Here is a 19,640-nt window from a genome sequence, read left to right as displayed (position 1 = left end):
AGTTTAGAACCCCAAAACCTAAGAAATCAAAGTGTCTTTGAATGAAGTGTGGTTTTTAAGTATAAAAAGAGGGTGGCAGGCTCCATACCCTTGCATGAGAATTTAGGGGTGGTCTTCTATGTTTTTCAGAAGCACAACATTTAAGCCTTGGGAAAAGATGCAAGATAATTACTTCTGAGGCTTAGGGAAAGCAAAATTCCCAATGGTTTCAACCCCAGCTGTATGTGTAGGTGTGCTGTTCTTATGTCTTTGTCAAGGAAACTAGGAGTTGCAGTGAAAGTGGTGATGCCAGAATGAAAAGCAGCACCTAGTTCCTCCTTCCTGAGAGACAGATGATGCAGGGAATTAGAATCTGCCACTCTTTCAGCAAAATTATGTGCAATATGTCATGTCTATCTGAGGCTTGATTGTCTCAAGAAATTATACCACTGGAATAGACTGGGAGCAAGAGCAAATGCTAGTGATGTTAGTTACTCAATCAAAACTACCTGATTGGCACACAGAAAGTATTATTAGGATGGTTACATTTTTTTCACTGTTTGGAAATTTATTGTTATCAGTTTTCCAAGTTGTTCTAAGCTAAATCAGCCACCGTGTTCACATTAGAGTACTACAGAGTTTGTATTTTCTCAAGTAAGATAAAAATTGTTATGCTGCATCTAAACTACACTTGAATGTATAGTTTGAAGCAGATTATTATCGTTCTTGCTGCTATAGCAAGAAAATCTAAAAAGATTTTTGTTTGTGATATTCTCTATATTTTTGTGCTTAATATTGAAACATTATTTGCAAGTCTGGGATTCAGCAAAAATGCTAATCTTGGAAGTGCCGTATACTTTTAAACCAAGGTCCTGGAGATTTTTCTAGTCTTTCTGAGAAACGTACCAAAAAAAAAAAAAAAAAAAAAAAAAAAACAGTATGTTTTTGTAAATTTCTGACTTTGTTTTCTTTTCTTTCACATTCTGTTGTTTTGTGAAGCATTAAGGCTGACTAGATGCAATGTCTCAGTACATTTCATCAGCTGAAAGCCTGTCCATTCACTATGTCTGGTCTGATCTTTATCTGAATGCACTACATTGCTAAAACATAAACTGAATTTCTCTCTAAAATAATGCATTTCTTGTACAAATACACATTTTACCCATTCTGTCTGTATACATTTCATATTTAAAATGCATATGTTAATTGGAGTGTCATTAGTGTCACGTCTTGTCAGCATGCAATCCCACCTTCAACTCAAAAGTGAGGACAGTATTACATCCTCACTTTTGGGAACAGGAGTGTGCTATTCAGTGGTATGGTTTATTATCAATGGTGTAAACAAGACAATATTCCTACAGATTCCTGACTGTCAACCAGACATATGAAAAAATAATAAGTTTAGAACTCAACTTATTTTGTAGGCAAATTCAACAACAAAAAAGTGGAACCATTGTCAAAGTAGTTTCCTCTCAGACTGAAAGTTCATCACAGCCGCATTAGCTCAGGATTGGAGAGTGGTCTGAATCAGGAACTGATTATGGCCTCTGGATTTGTGGGATTGTGTCACTTTTAGCCTGTCTTTCTTAATAATGCACACCACTGTGCTGCCCCATGGGATCCAGATGATTTTGTGAACATCTGTGCAGGAGAAAATCAATATATGCTGTAAAATCTCACCCTTGGTTTCCTCACTTAGACATTTTGCTATCAATAGTAACCAAAAACTTCTGGAAATTGTTGACACATGCAGAGGACTCTGTTTTCACTTTGTCAAGCTCTCTGCCCATGCAGAATAATAGAATTACATAGAAATATTGAAGAGGAAAAGATTATTCCGGGGAATGAGTTTGCTTGGTAGAAAATGTAGATAGATGACAGAAATGGCACAATGGAAAATGGGAGTCACCTGGAGAAAACCAGCAGTAGACAACACATTTTCCTGTATTCAGAAGATGTAACAACTAAGCATGCTGTTAGCCAGCATGGATTTGGGTTAGATTTTTCTCTCTTGGGGTGTTTGAGTTCTTCTTCAGATGTGCCTGTTGTCTCACATGTCAGATTTGCAACTGGATTTTCTTTCCAGTTGACAGCATTTCAAGTGCCATCTGGAATCTGAGGATCAATCTGACTTGTGTTTGTCCCATGTGCCTCATTGAAAAATCCCATATATTTGAGGAGAAAATGGGGCTTCCCTTTCTTTCTTGCTTATGTTGGAGCAGTGCTAAGTAACCAGAATGCCATTGTTTTAGTGAAATATGAAAGACAGGTTATTATGCATAGGTTTCAACTGTTCTTGATCTTAAGAGGAAAATCTAATTAATAAGAAAGATTTTTATTTACATTCCTTATATTTCATAGCCTCCTAGAATTTATTTCAGTTCTCAAAGGTTTCTTAGCATAAATGAGAAATTTATACTAAATTCTACACCATCTTAAAGATTTTATCCTTTGTTTCTCTCTACAGGAGATTTGTGTAAGAGTTGTCACTTACATGGATCATTCTGGAATTAGAAGTATCAGAGCAGCTTTGCACAAGCAGAATAAATCATGCCTTTTTTTTTTTTCATCTGTGTTGCAACTCTGAAGCACAGGCAGTATTTTTAGCTTTGTTATACAAAGGCAGAGGATAATATTTTGTTCAGCCTACACACGGTTTTGAGAGTCTCTCTGGCCTGAGCTGCAGCAGTCTTCCCCTTCTTAGCACTCCTCTGAGATTCCATTTATTTGGATGTTTTGATACAGGGAGGAGGAGGGAGAAAACACTAGAGAGAACAAGAAGAGTAAAGAGGTTTACTATACATAATAATCAAAATACCATGCGATTGTTTTTTGTGTCATTACAATGTGGCTGAAAGCAAGAAGCAATTATTAAGGTCACAGTGCCATAGTTAAAGTAACTTTCTTGAAATAATGAGACACTTTACTGTTCCCTGGATGCTGACAAAGAGAGTAATTATATGAAATTCAGAGCTCCTAGAGTTCAGAGTTCTGCCAGTGAAGAACAGGAGAAGCTTGGGCAGCTCACTTAGCCTTTTTTCAGTATTTACTGACTTGGCAAGCTAGTAAGTGAAATCATGACAGGTTTTGGTACTGTTTTATTTTGAATAAATATATAAAATGCTTTCATTTCCTTTGGGTTCATGCATATCAAAATTGCAAGGAAATGAAAGCACACTTAGAATGCCCAGACTTATTAAAAAGAAAATAATAGCAATAATTAAAAAAAAAGGTGGGAGTTAATTTGTTATTTCCACTTACTGGTTTCCATATTTTTAAGAATAGTGATCACATTAGCCCACTCAGAATTTTCCATGATTTCAAGTGAAATTCTACTGTGAAAGTGGCATCCATTTTTACATGAAAAGTTTCCATCAAAGGTAAAAAGTTATTTGGTAAAAGAACTGTTCAGCTACATATTTTCCTCTCTCCATTATTTACCACTACCACCTCAGAAAGCTGCAGCTGGGGAAAGAGTCATGCCACAAAAATTTGCAAGTGTTGTTGCTCAAGCCCTCCACCCAACACTCAGTAAAAGTGATCAGTGCCCATGTGGTGAAAGTGATTACACCAGGGAAATAAATCCTTCCCAAGCTTTGCTATTTCTGTAGTCTGAAGCACATAGATATATGGGCCGCTGTTTTTTGCTTTGCACCAATTTGCTGGCCAGGAAAGAGGAAGGGTTAGGTATGTAGCAGGAAGGGCCCACACAGGAAACTGTAAAGAGGAGCCAGGAAGGAAAAATAAGCATAGGGGCAGACTGTGAAACGGGAAACAAAAGATACAAAAATTATGTAAAACCACAGATGTCAGGGTGCAGTGAAAGCTGAGTGAATCTAATACATGGAATTTAAATTAAAATTCCAACCAGTTATCATTTTTTAAAGCCTGCCATCAGAGCATAATGGCCTACCTACATCCAGTGTCCTTTATGTATCAGTGTGCCTGGAGTTTTCAGTTACCTGGACCATGCATGTAGTTATACCAGCTGAGTTTCTTTTAATAAAGCCTTTTACCAGAGTTAAGTGTTCTACCTATTTTTGCTAGAGCGAGTCTGTAATGTAAAAAGATAGAAATATATTTCCATACATGTTAAAACTGTTCTTTGAAAAGGTTTGTCATCACAGTATGTTATTGCACATACTATAAACAATTCTGCATTTCTCAAAATACAATTAAAATCATCAAGCAGAAATCTAATTTCTTAAATGTAAATAAGCATCTTCATTATCAAAAAAGAATATAATTGCTACTCTTTGCCACCTGCCAGTTCTTCCCCTAACAAAGAGAGAAACTTCTGTTTCTTGTTTTCTGGGAATATTTTTAACAGTTTCTTTAATGGTGGGAAAACTGTCCTTTAGAACTAATGTTGTAATTTAAAGATGGAATAAGATGCTCATTTCAGTCATATGCATTACAACACAAGCTTCAGCATTTTGGACACACATCATGCAGTTAAGATTTGAAGACTGAGTGTTGGCTCAGATCTCCAAGAAGTAAAGCACAAGATTAGTATTTGCTATTATAACTTTCTCCAACAGAACTGATAGAGAGAAAAAATTTACAAACACACAGCATTGCTGATCAGTGTACAGAAAAGATGATGGAGGCTTCTCTGTGTAGAGAGTCTGTTGTGGCCATCACTGTGTGATATATACTAACAGGAATACATTAGTGGCATTTTAAATACTCCAGTGTAGGCCAATAAATTTGGATAAATCATTTCTGTCTTAATAGCTGTCGAGAGAGAGTTTTATAGATGAAAATATTTTTTGTTGTTATTTAAATAGAAATTTGGAATAATAAAATATATCTAGACACTAGATTGAGGTTTTTTTTATATCTTTGATCTAAAATTTAAAATATGTTTTTCAGAATTTTCTCTCATCATTACAAAAGACATTATTTGTTCTCTGATTTAGCAGACAAAAAGACAACAGGTTTCATCAGCTTCTAAAGTGATTGCTGCATTCCTGATAAAATCATGACAGGTTTTGGTACTGTATTACTGTATTATGTTGGCCTTTGTAGCTCTGAATCAGCATGTGAGTTAATGTTTCCACATAAACAGAAATGCCTCACTGAAGTGCCAATACCGTGTTGATTGTCCCAGTTTCTGTTGGATGAAGACTGAATGAACCTAGCCCAAGAAATCTAGCAGTATTTTGTATGTCTAAATGAATCAACAGAATTACAGGGGTTGGAAGAGACCTCTAGAGATCATCGTGTCCAACCCCTTGCTAAAGCAGGTTCTCTAAAGAAGGTGGCACAGGAAAACATCCAGGTGGGTTTTGAACATCTGCAGAGGAGACCCCACAGCCTCTCTGAGCAGCCTGTTTCAGTGCTCTGTCACCCTCATAGTAAGGAAGTTCTTCTTCATATTTGTGTGGAACTTCCTATGTCCTGTTGCTGAGCAGCACTGAAAAGAGCCTGGCTCCATCCATGCAACATCCACAATTTAGATATGTATAAGCATTGATAAGATCCCCTCTCAGTCTTCTTTTCTCCAGGACAGCAGATGCATGTTACTCAGACTTTCCTCATAAAAGATGCTTCAGGCACCTCATCATCTTTGTAGCCCCCCTCAGGACTCTCTAGAAGTTCCCTGTCTAGAAGCCACTGGTTGGAGCAGAGCAGGAAGCACAAAATCAGTACAGAATTAAAATACCTGCAATGTGATATTTTCTGAGAAATAATGAATTACATTCACGCGGCTCCAGTAATAAAACTTATTTCTGTAAGGAAGAAGCTCTAGAGATAATACTTGCAAAATACTTAGGTTTGCCATTTCTTTTTATGCAAGTAGAATACTGTAGGATATAGCTGATATTTGATGGAGCATGTACCCTTTGTCCCATATTGCTGTATTGGTAATAACACAACACCTGTACATGTTGCCCAAAACCAAGCACCCATCTCTCAAATAATATATGACTGCCAGTACAGTACCCACAGTAGAATTCCATGCTCTTTAAATCAAGGTCAGAAGGGCTGTTTTGATTAAAATATTTGATATTGGGTATCGTAGATGTTTTGACATGGTATGAGATTTCACAAAACATATAGCATTTGAAAGGTTTGTTGTCCATTAAGTCAGAGGGAAATGGACAAGGGGGAGGTAGCCACAGCACTGAGCAAATTCAACTAAGATGATTGTATATGTAAACTGCTTCTTTGATTTTTTGTCTTGAAGAGCTAATTAAAAAAGTACAAAGGACCACCAGGGCAGCGTGAAGCTAGGAGATGATAAACTGAACCCACACTTCCAAATGCAGCTGTGCAGATCTTCCACGAGATCACAAAGGCAAACAAACAAAAAGAAGAAAAGCAGTTCATAATGTTTTCTTCCTCTTTGCTTCTGTTTGAAAACACTAATAAGGAGGTCTTTTTGGTTCCAAAACATCTGGGGAAGAAACAGGTGGCAACTCATCTGCTATATGTCCCTTTACCTGGTACAGTGAAGACTTTAAAATTTCCCCCACAGTTTCTAGGAGTGCAGTCAAATGTCTGTATTAGGAATGCAGTCAAAAGTCCTTATTTGCAAACAGCCACTATGAATACTTCCCAGAAAGGCTCTGAGCACTGCAGCTCACAGGAGTTATTTATTTTCATGTATTTCTTTATGCTATTTTTCAGATCTCTATTGAAAGAAAAATAAAAAATAACAAAAAGACTAAATTTTCATCATAAATTTTTTTTTAAGTAGATTTTTAGCTAATGTAACTTTTTGCAGGATTAAGTATTTTGATCATTTCGTTTGCACAGCCACAAATTACTTAAGATATTTTAGCTATATGAAACGGGCAGCCTACTCACAAAGATGGATGTCCTGAAATTTTGGAGTGGAATATCTTGATATTCATGGCAAATAACACACAGCATCAAAAACTTCAGCTTGTAAAATCTGTGATAAATTTGACAATCATGTGATCACCACCACCTATAGCAAGTTCAAATTTCTTGGGGGGAGCATCAATGCCACTGTTTGGAAGATATTGCTTTGGCAGGCAGACCTTCATAAATATTTAAACATTTCTGTATAAAGTGAAAAAATAAGATTCATTCCTATTTTGCTCTTTTGTGTTTTCATTCCCAGCTCCTTGTGGTCAAAATGAAACTAGAGAAGATGGCAAGATAATCCAGCTGCCTCCTTGCAAGACAGGAGCATGGATCGTTCCTGCCATCATGGCCTGTTACCTCTTGGTTGCAAACATCCTTTTGGTGAACCTCCTGATTGCTGTTTTCAAGTGAGTGACACATTCCAAAGAATGGATTTGGGGAAGGCAGGGGCATTATTTGTGGTGTCAGAAAGCAGCTGAACTTCTGACTTTAATGAGAGCCATTTTTCAGAGGATTTATGAGAGTGAGAAGGTATAAAGTAGTAGCTTGACTCCAGGGAATGAGGGAAATGCCAAGTTCTTCACATTGTCTCATTTCCAAAGACAGACACCTGATGAGAGCGAGAGCAGAACAGCCGAACATGTTAAGTTCAGTGACGGCATCATTCACTCCCAATATAGAAAACGAGAATAAAAATATTTTCCTCTCATTTTGTTGTCATAAGGCTAACTGGTTGCACTGAGCAAGAATGAACAGTAGTAACATAATTCTGAAGTGATTGATTGCCACTGTGCTTTACTGAAGAACAAACTTATTTAGCCCTTTTCTTTTGTTCTTCCTTTTTCTGCATGACAAGGAAACATTTGCCACTGCTAGTGAAATGCGTATAATTAGGGTACTGTCATTTCATTTTTGGCAAAGTACCCAAAAATGCTTCAATCTGATGTTATTTTCCTCTTCTTGCCTTCCAGCAATACGTTTTTTGAAGTCAAATCTATATCCAACCAAGTATGGAAGTTTCAAAGGTATCAGCTAATCATGACGTTTCATGAAAGGCCAGTTCTCCCACCACCTCTGATCATTTTCAGCCATATGACTATGATATTCCAGCACCTCTGCTGTAGATGGCGGAAACACGAAAGCGACCCAGATGAGAGAGACTACGGATTAAGTAAGCTGTCAACAATTTACAGACATTCCATTGCCCTGCTCAGTATCTACTGTTTGCTGTGAATGAAGGCTAAACCCAGCATTTTTATAACCTTCTCAGCAGAGAACTATTGTCTGCTTGCTTAAGCTTTGCTGTCTCCAGAAGCATATATAATCTAAGCCACCAGTTTGATAATTAGCTGCATCTCTGTGCTGTCATCCCAAAATACCAGTTACATTTGAAACCCACTTTTGAAAATTTAGTCCAGGATTCTTCAGTGAGAAAAGTGTCCTGAATTTCGCATTTGTGCTTTTCCAAATTCAATTCTTTTAATTGTTTCCACAGAACTTTTCATAACTGAGGATGAATTGAAAAAAGTCCATGATTTTGAAGAGCAGTGCATAGAAGAATATTTTAGAGAGAAGGATGACAGATTCAATTCTTCCAATGATGAAAGAATCCGTGTCACTTCAGAAAGGTGCATTTTGTTTGTTCTCTCATATGTTGATCTAGAAATATGTTTCCGTTGCCAATTTGAGGTAGTTTTTAATAAATCTGAACTAAAAAGTAGAATGATACAAGGTGGGGAAATTTTCTCTCTTTTTTCTCTTCTTCACTAAAGAAATGTTCCTCAAAGTTTTGAAGACTTTAACTCATTCAACCAGCTGTAATTGTACACAAATAGAATAATGTGACAAGTGCAAGTTCTTCCATTTCAGCTTATAAAGCAGAATTTCAGGACACAGGTGGTCAGGTGTCTTAGGACACAGGTGGTCACAGTGGAAGGGTAAATGAGTACTCCTCAATGAAAACTAGGTAGTCACTGAGATACTGACCTGCTACTCCCTTAGATAGTGAAGGAGCATTGTTTCAGTCTAGTCTTGCTAGGTTAATTGGTTACTTTAAGAGAAACAGGTATCTTGCCATTAATTCCAAAGGAACTAGACGTTTTACCTACACGAGTAAAACACGGAGATGACTAATAAAAACATGAGTTTAGTGAAAGCTGCCAGTCTTCAACCGTCCTAAAATGCAGGAATCTGTTAATCTCCTATGGTGTTTACATCCTTTTGTCATATAGCAGCTAAGCAACAGAGCTAAATTTTGAAGACAGATTTTGTTGTTTGATGCATGGCATTGCTGCCAATAAATATTCTAGGGTAATACTCTGTCAGATATTCATAAAACTTGAGAACAACTGAATACTCTGTACTCTGAATACTCTGCTTCATCCTGAATGCATCTAAATGTGATCAGGAAAGTAGTCTTTGTAATTGAATACATAGGTGTAACACTCTTCTGCTTACCTGTAATCTTCTAGCATGCAGCTTTGCCTGAAATATGTTTAATATATGTTTAATATGAAATATATTTTTATATAAATATTTGTATAATAGCAAACATAATCACCCAGGTTGAAGAAGAATGAATTCTGCTGGAATCAGAATATAATCATCTGCATTCCTGAAAATAGCACTCTCAAGACTCAGATTTTAGGGAAAGGTATTAGAGAGGAAGTGTGGTAAAGCATGGAATAGCTTTCTTAAAAGGAATGTCTAAGTAATCCAACAGTATTCTGTCTGGAAGACACAAATCAGAAATGAATTGATAGAGGTCTATGCAGCTCTGAGTGCAAGGAGAGGGTGAGCAGAAATCAACTGATTTCTGTACAAGAACAAGAAACAGGAGAGCAAGAGATTAATCTAGCAGGACACAGTTCAAAATAAATGAGAACAGGTGATTATTTTATGAAGTAAATGATAGAACAGAGTGAAAATGATGGGATCTAAAAGAAGATGATTATGTCAGTTAAAAGTCTTCACTGATTAAAACATAGACTAGACAAACTTCTGTAAGAGAAATTATGTAAGGACTACAGAGATCTAAGCTGAAAATGGCTGGAGACTGAAGAATGTAAAGGAGAAAAATTACATATGCTTCAGAGAAAGACAGTGAGCTACATTTATCTGTGGTTTGAGGTCCTTGTGTTCTGATAGAAATGAGAACTTACCTGAACATGGTAAATGCATATTCAGATCTCTGCTCAGTCATAACTTTACTTTTGGTGACCAAGGAAATACGAGGTATGTTTGAAGCCTCTGTAAATAAGTAGTAACCTGGGACCTTCTCAATATTAGGCAAGTGCTCTTAGTACTGAAAAACAAACGTATAATAGTCTGTCCTTGCACTTTGTTTTGGCCCTATTTTATTACAGTACAGGAGCACTTCCCTTTACTTTAAATGGAATGACTTAAAGTACCTCATTTCAGAGGAGAATTCATGATTATGAGTCCTAAATGAAAACAAGCATGTAAGACTCAAAGAGAAATAATTCATTAAAAAGTGTCCTAAATAACATGCATTTGGCCTGCAATTTATGGTTGGGCTTGTATCCCTTAAAGTGTTTTGAATCTGAAAAAAGAAACTTACTTTTTCCAACTTACTGAACATTCAAATATTTAAAATACAGCCTCATAGTTTCTGCATAGATATGTATTTGTACAATTAACATGATGTGAAGAAGAAGAAAAAAAAAAAAAGAGAATGTGCAGTCTGCGGTTTCTGTTTCAACATCCTGTCTTCAGCCTGTATTATTAGACCAAACACAGTACCTACATTATAGTCATGAGATCATCAGCTTGGTTAGCTAGCCAATTAACTCAATTTTACACAGTGCAAAATTGAACCAGAGTACCCTGAGAAGTTGTGTGTATTTTTCTGCACTTCCTTTTTTAGGAAGCTGAGGGCGCTGTTAGGCTGGAGGTGAAATAGGAACTGGGACAAGGCCTGAGTTACATATCTGTACCCAGACTGCTCACAGCCTTCCTCCTCTTCCAGGCATCTGTGATCCACTTAGCTCCCAGGAATGTTTTCAACATTTCCTTGAGCAGCTTCTACCTGCAGCTGGATCTACCAGCATACCCTGCAGGCTACCTGAAGGAGGGCAGCTTCACGCCATGGGTGCAAAGCCAGTAAGCCTGGAAGAAGGATTAGGGAGCTTGTACTGGAAGGGAAAAAGGAGACAGGAATAGTCTTGCCTTGAAGATCAGCCTAGATAGGTTCAGAGACAAGGAGGAGCTCAGGAAAATGAAAGAACAATGAAAATGAAAGATACGTTTTTTCTTGCTGTAGTGGACTGGATATAAATAAGCAATTTCAGCTGCAATCTCTGTGGTTGTGGTGAGTCAGGATCACAGAACCTTGCCACCTAAAACATGCAACAGTCCACCATGAAATCCTGTGGGATCTGTGTGCATTCAGCAAGTGCCTTGCCATTCTTACTGCAAAGACACCACAGAAGTATTCAGAGCTGTGGCCACCACACAGAATCCCTCTTTTACCTGACTTTTTCACGTTCCAAGATCAAAATATGAAACCACTGTTGATGTTTGTCCTTCCTTGGTAGCCACAACCTTACATGGACACATGGAAGTAGCTCTGTATTAACAAGACACATCAGTGGAAGTGATTGATTATGACGAAATATAAGAACCAGTAGCAAACTTTAAGGTGATGCCTTCAACTGATTTGTCAGAAAGGCAAATCTGAGAGAATCTTTTGGAGAACAGAGAGAAAAGCAAAGTTGGACTAATTCACTTTGATGCTACAAAAGAATCACATAGAAAACTAATTACTGTGATGCTTTCAGTGCCGCTTTCTGACCAGCGCAGAGACAAGATAATATGTAATATGATCAAAAAGACCACACTGTGTTTCTTAATTTGGCATAAAGCCCCAAAAACAATCACTTTGGTAGGCATTTTTCCCTTATGGCCAAGACTTGACCCCTTGCTGACTCCAAAGGGAGCAAATTCTCATCCTAAGGGTATTCAAACATCACATAAACTGGTTGAAGTAGACATTATGGTGTTATCATGGGCACTGTATAGTATTCAGTACTATAGCTTCTTAACACTTTATAGTCCTCAGTGCAATTACACTAACGGCATCCATGAATGAAGACATTGCTGTTACCCTGGTTTCAGATACAGCAAACTGAAGTGCACAAAAACAGATCAGAACTGATAAAAAGATCAATACTGCACCTAGATCAGATCATAAATGCAAAGGAGGGCTAGGAAAGATCTGTGAATTTCACTATGTCTCTCTGCAGTCACAGTTTGGAGATCTTAGGCTCCAGATGGGAAAGCAGCCAAGACAATTTGATAACCTTAATCTACTGAAACCATCACGCCAGGGAAAAGTGGCTTGCCACTTAAACAAGCAATGCCTTGACAAAAAAGCATCAGGGCAAGTGTCATTATTCTGTTCAAAGCTTGAGAACTGCTTTCAGAAGGAGAAAAACATTCTACAATCACCTATTAAGTCCCACTTTAAGGGGCTTTCAATGTCTGCTCCCTTTACAGCAGTTGAAAAGGATTCTGAAGACATAAAGGATACCTGAAAAATGGACGTAGGTCTACAAAGGTACTTGCAAACCTAATTCTAGCATTCAGTTAATGGTCTACTTCAGCTAAAAGGTCTACTTCTGAAAAGAACACCTTGCTCCCACTAAATCACTGCTTCAATTAAATTCTAAATGAATAGTTGAAGAAAGGTAAAAAATTATGTAACCAAAGTGAATGCCAGCAACAGCCATCATCTCCCAAATCATGCTTAAAAGGTTGGTCGCATAAGATGTAACATCTTTGTGAGTTTGTGTTTTTCCCAGTTACTGAATATTGTGTTCAGCTAATTTGTTTGGTTTTCTATTAGAAACTTATGAGCTTCAAAAAAACACAATGGATACGCAATTAGATGTAGCCTTCTGTTTTTTTGTTCTCATGCCCATCTGCTAGGATAGCTTGGCAACCTCTGATTCATTGGATAGATCTTGCTGTAAGGAAGAGCACAGGTGCAGTAGTGGCATCATACTTGGATATTGCAAGATTTGCTGAAAGGCTTCTGTATCTCCAATACACACAGAAAAAAAAAAAAAAAAAAATCTAAAGAAAAACTTGAACATTCGTATTTTGAAATAGTCTTTTAATTCAAAACTGTTCCTGAAGGAAATTTAGCTTTGACTGTCTATTCGCTGTCAAATACAGAACAATAAAACATTTCACTTATTAAAGCATTTTAAGGTCCAGATTATGGCTGTGCTCCTCCAGATCTTCTTATGCCCTTAGTGTTTGGATGATGTGATTATACCATATTTCTAGTAGGATTATTCCCAGAGCATGTTGCTGCTCAATGTGTTGAATGACTGCAGAACTGAGCATTAAATTAACACAAAAATATCCTTGATTAAAAGCATGCATATTTGTTAGAAAGATCTGGGAGTGAACATATGTCAAACATATAACAAAAATTGACTATAGTCAGCTAATAGCTTTGGATTTGAGGGACATTACCATCACTTGAGCTTTCTTTTCATGAATAAAAATTGCACAGCTAGGTGTCATCCCAATAAATACGTGTAGGAATCTCTCAGCTATCAATGAACATATGTCGTTACCCTTTGTTTCTGTATCCTTTACCTCACTAAATTACTATATACATTTCCTTCTACTATTGACGTGATCAAATCTGTGATTGGTTCCATAGCAAACAGCAGACCACATATCCCAGAAACCTATCTTTAGCTTGTCCAGAAATATTACTGGCCTTGCCCTGTGTTCAAAAAAATACTGTTCTTTAGTCCACGAGGTTACTCAGATTGTTTAGTATGTCTGGCAGCCCTAAAACTGTCAAGTTATATCTGTCATCATCATCAAGAAGTTATTATGAAAACAGAATGTGTGGTCAGGCACTCAATCATTAGCTGATAAATATTTCGGGAGTATATTTTTCATAAAAGAGCAGTTTAGATAACTAATAACATGAGGGAGAGTTCAACTATTTCTAATACAAAGTGCTCTCTTACTATAGAATTATATCCTGCGCTTGTAATAACATTAACATGTTTTATTGGAGGAAGTTGATAGAAGAGGTAAACAAGAGTTTGAATAATAGTAAGCTGAGTAAAAAGAGATTATTTGAAACTGTATGTTTATTTCTTAGCAGAGGTCTTAGCTTACTTGATCATTCATCCATTTAAGTCTGATGACAGTAATGCAGTTTCTCATTCACAGAAGGCTTCAAACCTGTACATTTGATTTGCCATGCTTTTGGTTTCAAAATTTATGGTTTTCGACACAATAAGCCCATATTTCATGCAAATATGTGCCTTCCTTAGAGAGCAGTTCCAGTCTCCATTCCTCTCTTTTGCAGGTGGGTGGCTACTCCCCGACACCACAGGGCAGACAGACTTCAGTGTTTCTGTCATTTGTCAATTCTGTGTTCATTTTTCAGTCTAAAGGAACAGGGAAAAAACAAAAGTGCAAATCTAAAAGTGAGACATGTACGTAGTAGATGTCATAGACATAGACATCATAGACATAGTAGAAAACTATATTAATATGCCACTTTTAATACCTCTTTGTCAAATAAAAGAAGTCCCTGATCTACTCCATAAACTACTACCAGAGAAAATTACTGTGTGAATAAATTTCATATGTGCTAAAGGCAATCTTCTTGTTAGAAATAGGAGAAGTTCATATAAATTCATAAAAACCAGCAGAGAAGTTTTAGAGACAAGCAAACAGAAATGACTGGAAGCCACTGGCATGCATTAGTGCATAGTTCACAATTTAAAACATTTCAAAATGATTGTAGAACAGTTATACTGAAGTTTAAATTAGGATCACACATTCAATTAGGTATTAGTACTTTAGCTTTTTATTTATGTATTTTGATAGGAAGATAGCAAATAACTTCATAATCCATCATTTCAATCCCTGAATTACTAATACAGACTACATGAAGTACAAACATAGGAATAGAATAATCTTGTTGTGTGTATCCAATTGTACATCTGTATTTCTTTTAATTGTTGCTCACCTCCTCCATGTTACCTCCATTCTTGTCTATCTACATGTTACTTACATTCTGTACAGTAGCTGATCAACTTCTTGCATGTATCTAAGCTAAAAACGAATCAAAGAATAAGGAAACTCTTTGGTCCACACAGCAGTTGCTGATACAGTCTGGGGGTACATGGAAAGTAAAGTGATGTGTTGTCCATCTTCCATGACTTAATTTAATCTAGGAGTTAGCCACAATAGTTCTGCCTGTAGCAAAACTGAGAGTAATATCATGTAGCATCTGCTGTCAGTTCTTGGAACAGCCTCATTAGAAGCAGAAGCAGTATTAGAAAATCACAGTAACGTTTCCCTAATAGCCCCAGTCTGTGCTGGGATAGAAGAGCTTCCTGAGCAAGTAGTACTGTTTATTTGCTGAACCTCTTTACCAGAGTTTGGTGCACATGAGGAGGTGTAGGTGGGTTTTGAATTTTAACTCATGTTTATTTTCACTTATTTCAAAGACTTATTGGCTGAATATCACTGCTTTGTAGAAATTAACCTATTTCATTTTTCTCCTTTTTAAGGGTGGAGAATATGGCCATGCGACTGGAAGAAGTAAATGAGCGCGAGCACTGCATGAAGGCCTCTCTGCAGACCGTTGACATCAGACTTGCTCAGCTGGAAGATATGATAGGAAGAATGGTGACAGCATTAGAAAAACTGACTGGCATAGAGAGAGGAGAGACAACCAAGATACGATCCAGGACTTCATCTGACTGTACCGATGCAGCCTATATTGTAAGGCAGAGTAGCTTCAATAGTCAAGAAGGAAATGCTTACAAGCTGCAAGAGAGCATAGATCCGACAGGGGAAGAGTCCATGTCCCCAACCTCTCCTACAATTACACCTCGCATGCGAAGCCACTCTTTCTATGCAACGAATATGAAGGACAAGTGTGGGTTGGAAAAGTTTGAAAGCATTTTCAAGGAAAGATCTCCAAGCCTGCACCGGGCTAGCAGTTCCCACTCAATAGCAAAAGAAGGAAAGATTCCCTTAGCCCCTACCAGCGCTTTGTCAATTGCCCCAGACTCCAGAAGGCCTTCATCTTGTATAGATATCTACGTTTCTGCAATGGATGAGATGCATTCTGATACAGAGCCTCTTGATAGTTCCATAAATATTCTTGGTACTGGAGATGTAGCTCTGCAGGCACACATAGCCTCTTCCATTTTAGCCAACAGTGCATATATTAGCAGTACACCTGGTGAAAAAATTTCTGGCAGGAGTCTTGATTATGAGGAAACATCCGGTATAGAAACAAGAGCATTTTCTTCAGACTACTCACAAATCACAGACTGCCAAATCCCCTGGGATTCAGACCCTCCCTTGTACCACACTTTAGAGCGATCTAAGAGCAGTCGTTATCTGGCTACAACTCCATTTATTCTGGAGGAAACACCAATTGTGAAATCTCACAGTTTTATGTTCTCTCCATCTCGAAGTTACTTCAGCAGCCTTGGCGTACCAGTCAAAACAGCAGAATACACAAGTATTACAGACTGCATAGACACGAGGTGTGTGAGTGCTCCTCAGACCATTGCAGAGAGGGCAAGTTTCCCTGGAAGTCTCGGCATCAAGGTGGAAGACTTGGGATGCTGCCACCCAGAGAGAGAAGCAGAATTAAGCCACCCAAGCTCTGATCATGAGGATACTGAGGCCAGGGACAAGAAGGGGCTTCCCCTATCTCCTCAAGACAGCAGTGCCACAAGAACTCTGACCAACAGCATCCCGCTTCCAAAAATAGAGCGGGCTAACAGCTACTCTGCAGAAGAGTCCAACATGCTGTATGCACAGCACACAAGGAAGAGCTACTCAATCAGTGATAAACTTGACAGACAGCGAAATGCAACAAGCTTGCGAAACCCCTTCCAGAGGAGTAAGTCCTCAAGGCCAGAGAGCAGAGGGGACAACCTGTCCATGAGGAGACTATCAAGAACAGGAGCATTCCGCAGCTTTGAAAGCAAGCACAGCTAGGCCTAGACAAATCTTGCAGGCAGTCAAAAGGTCATCTGCTCTTCAATCCATTTTCCTTAGCAAAATTACCATGCTTCATATTAACATTCCACGTCAACTCCAGTTTGGCATTAGCCACCGGTCAAGGGAGCACACTGTCAGTCTCAGCATCAACTGCTGAGTTACTGCATCTTGACCCAGTTGATATTTGCACTTAAGGAAAAAGGGAGGGATGAAAAATTTACAGACTTTGGTAAACAATAGGAAAAAAAAGACCCCTAGGAAGTTATAAGTGAGTTCAGAAATCTGCCTTCTAATAGAAAGCATCCTAAAATCTGTTATCCACAAGCTCTTAGGACACAGAAATTAATCTGCAAAAAGAGATGTACAGATTAGATGTCCTAAATTTCAATCATAACTTCTTTTTCATCTGTTTCACCATTGTGATGACTGGTGAAAAGCATTTGTTATTTCTATGCGAACTGGTGGCAAACAAAACTAAAGTATCCCAAATACCTTGCAACCCTACACATGTGTAAATGAAGAAAGATGAACAAGATAACAACCATAACATTTGCTTGTCTCTTTTTGTATCAAATTCTAGTGCCACAAAAAAACAGTATGTATTTTCAAAAGCAGAAAGGGAACAGAAATGCCTTTTGTACTGCATCATCAGCGGAGGAAGAATTCACATTGAAATATCAGGTGATTTCCTGATGAAATGGGCATTCTAAAGCCTAGCACAGCTGAGCAAGCTCAGGATGAATGTAATTAAGCGGAATAGTATATATTTATTTTTTTATTACATTTGCCATCAATATTTTGCCTCACTAAATCAAAGGATGTGATAGAACAATAAGAGCAGGATGATCAGAGCAAAGAGCAGTAATATTGTCACTGCTCTGTTTAATTAATTGTACAAGCCGGGGAGGCTTACCCACAGGGTTGCCACCAGGCTCTTCTTGCTGTTCCATTTGAGCTGCCAATTTTTTACATCATTCTCTCACCTGAAAGTATGCCTTTTTTCTTTTTTTGTTTGTTTGTTTGTTTGTTTTTTGTTTTTTGTTTTTTTTTTTTTTATTGAAGACATGTATTTGTATTTGGACATTCCAAACTATATAAGATTTACAAGATCTATCTGGTCTTAATCCAGATTAACAAATTTAGACTGCAGTTGCCTAAAGGAAACCTTTATTGGCAGAATACTGGAAAACACTGAAAAGTATATGTGCTTTTAAGGTAAGTTAAAAAATTCAAAGTGAAAGTGGAGCTGTCTGTTAGTAGCAAAGCCATCAGATGCAAGTGTACTTCTACCATTCAGCATCATATTACAGAAAATACATTTTAGTAGAATAAAGTACACCTGATCCATAGCATACCTATGGTGTTTGGTTTGAAGGCAATAGAAACTCCACTGATCCTACCTAATTTCCAAAGGTCCACAGTACAAACTATCTTCAGAAGTGTTATGGGAAGATATCTGAGTGGGCAGAGGCGAAAGGGTATACAGGATGTAGAAAAATACTAGAAAATGATAAATGGCAACTGGACCAAAATTTCACATCCTTTGTGAAGGGACAACTTGTAAGTTTGAAAAGAGTTGAAGCTAATGCTAATGACATTAAAATATCTCTACAGTGACCAAAACCTGTATAGAATCAAGTCCTTTTTGTTATTAAATCAAAGCACGTGCAATTAGGGTACATGTTTCCCATTTATTTAAATGGGAATTATCTTTCAAATCTCTGAGGCAGCTTTGAAAACGCAGGCTGACATTTTCTCACTAGGATCTCACCCTGGGAGATCCTAAGGACCACGTGAGAGTTAAGTCTGAAAGGCAACAACAAATCCAGACATGAAACTAATCATCCAGCTCAAGACAAGAGGCAAAGAAGATGAAAATCTTTACATACTGAGTCACTACGTTGGAAAGCTTGTGAAATAAAGAAATGCAACATGGAAATGCTAAGCACAATGTGTTTCGTACTTCCTGCACCAATATATTTCTTTATTTATTCTGTTTGACCAAGCTTTCAATGAGCTAGACTCCACCAAGACACCATGTTTATGCAATTGCCTTGCAGTCCATGTGCAGCATTATGACCACATGGCAACACCAAGAAAGGTCAGAAACCTTTCTGTGCATTATGAAGCATGCTTGTGACAGGCTGATTGTTGAACAATAGCAAAAAGCCCAGAGACAAAGGAACTGTGTTTAACAATCTGCTTCAAATGTGCCAACTTTTGTTAGCAGCCTTTCACTAAGGCTTCTCCAAATCTATTTGTCCTTGACGAGTATAGGGGGATCTTTTCGCTCTGTTTTCTTTGTTACTTTTACAAATATATTCTAAAACAATTTGTGGACTCTCCCACCTCTACCATACAATTGGCCTACTCTAGAGGAGCTTCAAATTATTTAGAAATTTGTCAATAGTAATTAGTGAATTAGTCCAAAGGATAGGGATCTCCTCTGGGGTAGATTTCATTGCTTAGTTGTCAGTGTAAAGGAATTTGCCAAACACAGAAGCTGTATAAATATTTAAGATACAGCACTTTATTGATCTGGAGCACACATTCCAGGTAAAAAGGAAACAGGACACTTTATTTACCTCTTAAAATTTGCCATTATATATAAAATGTAAATTCATATGTTAAAAGTGTGATTGCAAGATGTCAGAAGACTACTTTTCCTGAATGTTTCCCATTTATTCTATGATGTGGTGTCTATAGATTATAATATGATGGATGTTAGGTTATTTCATCTTCACCTGCTTTTGACATATTGCATCAAACTGCTTCTTTCTCAGTTTGGT

The 19,640-nt window shown here is 37.6% G+C and overlaps 1 protein-coding gene across 1 annotated transcript in view; it reads left to right on the top strand.

Annotated features, from left to right (window-relative positions):
* The window catches only part of TRPM3 (transient receptor potential cation channel subfamily M member 3), a 249,388-nt gene extending 232,454 nt beyond the window's left edge, over nt 1-16,934 (top strand). Inside the window, exons 24-27 of the mRNA XM_042877368.1 lie at nt 7,076-7,226; nt 7,791-7,990; nt 8,315-8,447; nt 15,399-16,934. Of these exons, the coding sequence (XP_042733302.1) occupies nt 7,076-7,226; nt 7,791-7,990; nt 8,315-8,447; nt 15,399-16,848 (1,934 nt within the window). The 3' untranslated portion in view covers nt 16,849-16,934. The remainder of the gene's footprint in view (nt 1-7,075; nt 7,227-7,790; nt 7,991-8,314; nt 8,448-15,398) is intronic.
* Nucleotides 16,935-19,640: the final 2,706 nt, after the last annotated feature.

This window comes from Lagopus leucura, unplaced genomic scaffold, assembly GCF_019238085.1.
Source record: "Lagopus leucura isolate 7727_CA_CO unplaced genomic scaffold, USGS_WTPT01 Super-Scaffold_100018, whole genome shotgun sequence".
In the NCBI taxonomy this organism is placed as follows: Eukaryota; Metazoa; Chordata; class Aves; order Galliformes; family Phasianidae; genus Lagopus; species Lagopus leucura.
Note: the sequence above shows the minus strand (reverse complement) of the source record. Positions and strands in the feature narration are given on the sequence as shown.